This window comes from Coffea arabica, chromosome 7e (genome assembly GCF_036785885.1).
Source record: "Coffea arabica cultivar ET-39 chromosome 7e, Coffea Arabica ET-39 HiFi, whole genome shotgun sequence".
NCBI lineage: Eukaryota > Viridiplantae > Streptophyta > Magnoliopsida > Gentianales > Rubiaceae > Coffea > Coffea arabica.
Genome location: NC_092323.1, coordinates 8,927,205 through 8,931,863, shown reverse-complemented (window position 1 = coordinate 8,931,863; position 4,659 = coordinate 8,927,205). Strand labels below are relative to the sequence as shown.

General features: G+C 41.3%; 1 protein-coding gene across 1 annotated transcript; it reads left to right on the top strand.

Moving 5' to 3' along the window:
• The first annotated feature begins 991 nt into the window (after positions 1-991).
• LOC140011482 (protein EXPRESSION OF TERPENOIDS 1-like) lies at positions 992-3,035 on the top strand. The gene is made up of 2 exons (XM_072060429.1): positions 992-1,858; positions 2,464-3,035. The coding sequence occupies exons 1-2, from the start codon at positions 1,138-1,140 to the stop codon at positions 2,874-2,876; spliced, it is 1,134 nt and encodes a 377-aa protein (XP_071916530.1). The 5' UTR covers positions 992-1,137; the 3' UTR covers positions 2,877-3,035.
• The last annotated feature ends 1,624 nt before the right edge of the window (positions 3,036-4,659 follow it).

Below are 4,659 nucleotides of genomic sequence, written 5' to 3'. Positions count from 1 at the left end.
AATCATCCACCACCATTGATCTTTTTGAAGCCGATGATGATGCTGGATGCAGGGAGGGAGAAAGAAAGAAAGAGGGATTTAGTAGAAGCAGCTATAGCTAATAAGCTAAGCAACCCCGCACATACAAAAAAGAAGAGAAAGTAGTGAGAGAAGAACCAAAAAAGAAAAAAAAAAAAAAGGAAGAAAAGAAATGGTGGTAAAAAGCTAAAAAGTTCGTCAGTAGCAGCTAGCTAGTAATGAGTGAGACGCGGTATAAGTAGTAAGTATTAGCAAAAACCCGCAAGAGAAAAAAAAGGATCGAAGAAAAGAAACCATCATCTTCATCATCAGCATCATCAAAGAGATAGATAGATAGATACATAGATAGAGATGGAGGGAAAGAGAACGAACAAAGGAATGCAAGTAACAAGAGTCCGTGGGTAAGACTTAAATTGGGAGTAGTTGCAGAGAGCGAGCAGCAGAAACAGAAGCAGAAGCAGCAGCAGCAGAACAGTGACAGAGGAGAAAGAAAGAAAGAAGAAAGAGAAAGATGGAGAGAGCGACAGACAATACCAGTTTTAGTTTGCTTTTTGGGTGCGATGACGGCGTGGCAGAGCTGTAATTCTATGGCTTTTAATGCTCCCTCTCTCACAGCACAGCCATAGAATTGAAGGAAGGAGGCTCGATGGATTGATTAATCTCTCCCCCACGCCCCTTTTTATCTCTCGATCTCGCTCTCTCTCTTTCTCTCTCTCCGCCCAAAAGTCTTCCTTTACTTTGTCTTCTGTCCAAGAAATTGAAAAGCTGCTGCAATAAAACCCCCAATAAACTCCCTTCCCCCCGTCCTCTGACCCTTCACTCCTTCCTTCACTTCTCCCTATTAGTACAACCACTTTCTGGCTTCGGTTTACTTTCATTTTGTTGCATAGAGGACGACTTGGGAGTTGCAGCAATAATTGTCAAAGAGCATTCATTTCAGAAAAACGCAAATTCATTCTCTGACCCCAAACAAAACCCCCACTTTAAACAAAATTTCAAAAATAGAAAAAGTTCAGGCGTACCCGTATCATTCTGGGGTCATTAATCACGCCACCATAGGCTTTCTGCTATGGATTGTCAGCCACGATTGAGGTCTGCGAGAGGAATAAAGGTGGCAAAATGGCTGGCTTTTTTTCGCTAGGTGGTGGTGGAAGCAGTAGAGGAGGAAGCAGCAGCAACCAAGAAAGCAGCAGTCATAACAATACCACCACCAACAACCAACAGCATCAGCCCACCGAAATCAACCCGGAGAATTGGTTCCTCTACAAAGGTGATGAATACAAGGGCTTCGAGATATGGCATCCCCAACCGCAGCACCAATACCACCAGCCGCACAATCAACCAGAACACCATCATTTTCGCCACCACAATCCGTCTCTACAAGATTTTTATCCATCAGCCGGAGGAGGATTAGACTTTGGCCCCAGCAGCAGCCATCGCGGCGGAGGAGGTGGCCTAAACATCTCCTCGGATGAGCCTTCGAGATCGGCGTTTGTAATGATGAGGAGTAGTGGTGGGGGAATTAGCTGTCAGGACTGCGGAAACCAAGCTAAGAAAGATTGTGCACACATGAGATGTAGGACTTGTTGCAAGAGCCGCGGGTTTCAGTGCTCAACCCATGTCAAAAGCACTTGGGTTCCAGCTGCCAAAAGAAGGGAAAGGCAGCAGCAACTTGCTTCTTTGCAGCAGCAAGAACAAACTCAAGAAAACCAAAACCAGCAGCAGCAACAATTGCAACTTCATCATGGTCATAGCCATAGAGGGGAGAATTCCAAAAGGCAGAAAGAGAATCGAGCTTCTTCTTCACTCGTCTGTACTCGCTTACCCTCCAATTCTTCAGGTAAAAATTAGTAGTGATGTCTTCCTACAACTACTTATACGTATGCCGCTCGATGCAAAGTTTCAAGTTGCTAAAGATTCTTGATATGGGAAATTTGTGTCAACAAAGAGAGAGAGAGAGAGAGAGAGAGAGAGAAATGTAATCTCTGGGTGTGCATAGATTTCACTGTCTTAACTGGTTCTTCTCTGGTGTTGAGTTGCATAAAAAAGGAAGAATAAAACAAGACATAACGATTGCGTGATGGATGAAGTCGACTTCTCCCACATGCTCCTCTTTCTCTTGCTTCTCCATAGGAAAAACCATCCATCATCACAGCTTTTCCTTTTCCTTTTCCTTTCCGAAACACTGCAACTACTGTTTCTTGGTCTCTCTGACAAAAGATTGACTAAGAAAACGCTATTCCTCCTCTCTCTCTCTCCCACCTTGTTTTTGTTGGTTACAGTGAAGGAAGGAAGGAATGCGGCCCTCCCTCCATCCCTCCCACTCCCCCTCCCCTCTAAACAAAATATTTATTTGGCGCTTGGATTCATGTGGTAACATGAAATATTTACCAGTACTGGAAAACTTATTATTACAGTTTTTGGTGATGTTTCGTGTGGCTTTAGGGTTCGAAGTGGGACATTTTCCGGCAGAAGTAAGCACTTCGGCGGTTTTTCGGTGCGTACGAGTGAGCTCCATTGATGAAAATGAGGATCAGTACGCGTATCAGACGGCTGTAAACATTGGAGGACATGTTTTCAAGGGAATTTTGTATGATCAAGGCCTCGAGAGTCAGTACATGACTACTGAGAGTTCGTCTGGTGGCGGAAGCGGCAGCACTACGGGAGTACAACAGCTTAATCTCATTACTGGTACAGCTGCCACTGCAACCTCCACCGGTACGACAACCGTCAGTGGTGGAGGAGGAGGAGGAGGAGGAGCAGCTGCGGGTTCGCCATTTCTTGACCCGTCAATGTATCCAGCTCCACTGAATTCTTACATGGCTGGTACGCAATTCTTCCCACCTCCAAGGTCCTGAAATGAAACAACAAGAGGAAAATTCCATACATTCTCTCTCTCTCTCTCTCACGCACTCTCTCTCTAATCAACCTTCTTCTTGACTTTGTGTACTATTTCCTCGTGGTACAGTTGTAGTAGTAATATTTTTACTGTTTGTAGTAGAGAAGAACATTTGACACGCATTGCGCTTATTAAAATTACTAATTACACAAGGAAAATAGGAGAGGAGGATCGACAAAGAAGAGAAAACGAGGGGCTTTTGATGTTTTTGTTTTTTATTTCAAATTTCGATGCAAGGTTGAAGAATTGCTCTCTTTGAAATATATATATATATATATATATATATATATATATCTATACCTATATCTATATATGACAGAGAGTTGATATTGCGTACATAATAATGATCATGGGCTGCTGCTTGTTTCTAGTGTATGATGCTTGTATTTGTGGGAACTTTTTTTTTTTTTCTTGGTTGAATTTCGTTAGTATTTCTGGTCAGTTTGGACTTCTAAGCTTGCTTTTTCCTCCCCGTTACGCGTGAGTCTGTTTCTTTGCTTTGAATTTTCTCGACTTAAAACGGCTTTGCTTGCTTCCTGGATTGGACAACCTGCATTCGAGACATCTTTTCTTCTTTTTCAATGTGGGAGTCCAGCCATGCAGGAATATTCACGTTTTCAAAGATACATCCATTCTCTTTTCTTTTCTCTGTCTCTCTCTCTCTCGGGGTACAAATTTTTTTTTTCCCTTTTGTTATTTTATGTCCTCCTATCACTAGATATTAATTTGGCTAAATCTGAACACAAGGATGTGACTTGCATGAAAGGAAGAGGAATCGCTTCTTTCCATCTGTTAACCTTTTGATGCACCTGAAAATGGGGATTCATGATATTAATGTGCAAAAATCCATAGTAGTGGTGTTGCTTAAATGATAAAATCCACAGTAGTAGAGTGTTACTTACTGGTGCATGCATTTTTAGTTTTCGTGTGCTAATGAAAACTGTAGTGTAAGATAAAAGAGTTTCTCTCTCTTGCCAACTTAATGCATGTTACTCTATGATATGTTTGACGCATCCAAGACTTCTGCCCTACTAGGCCTTCTTCATTTTCATCGCAGCGGTGACTTTGATTTTTTTTTTTTTTTTTTTTTGTATTTTTATTCTTCTCAGTTGATTAAAACCTTTTTGTCACGTAGTGATTCCATGGACCTTATTTGACATTTAATGACGCATGTTATAAGGACAAATATGACACAATTTTGATAAGCCTCTATTCCTTTGCAAAGTTACTTGTATATGGAGTACTCCACTTTGATGTCTACTGTTAAAGCATATTTCTAAAACTTAAATTACCCTTTCCAAAATGGGACTCTTTTAAGGCAAATCATTTTGCCTTGTGAATTACTGTGTGTAATTGAAGAGAGAAATTCTATCCTTGGAGTCTGACTCTTACTATCTATAATAGAAAAGATAGAGGTGTATCTAATGCCTTTAGTAAGATTATTTAATTAATTATTAGGGCTATATCAAACGTTAAAGTTGGTTGGTGCAAAAACCAACTCCTCTAGGTAAGAAATTCTAATATGCTGCCTGTCCACCCAAGAGTGACTAAGATCAGTTTACCCAAGAGTGACTAAGATCAGTTTAAGGGGTGTAGGATGTCACCAATCCCTAAACCCAAGTGGTGGTAAGAAAACTCAGATGTTTCAATCTCTTAGGAGGACTGAGGGTGCTAAAAGACTAGACCCCAATTAGAACACTTTTGAGAGGTAGGGAAAGCTATCATTGATGACAACTGTGGAG

Coding starts and splice junctions, on each gene's coding strand:
- LOC140011482 (XM_072060429.1), top strand. CDS start 1,138: ATGGCTGGCTTTTTTTCGCTAGGTGGTGGTGGAAGCAGTAGAGGAGGA. Junction 1,859..2,463: donor CTTACCCTCCAATTCTTCAG/GTAAAAATTAGT, acceptor GTGTGGCTTTAG/GGTTCGAAGTGGGACATTTT.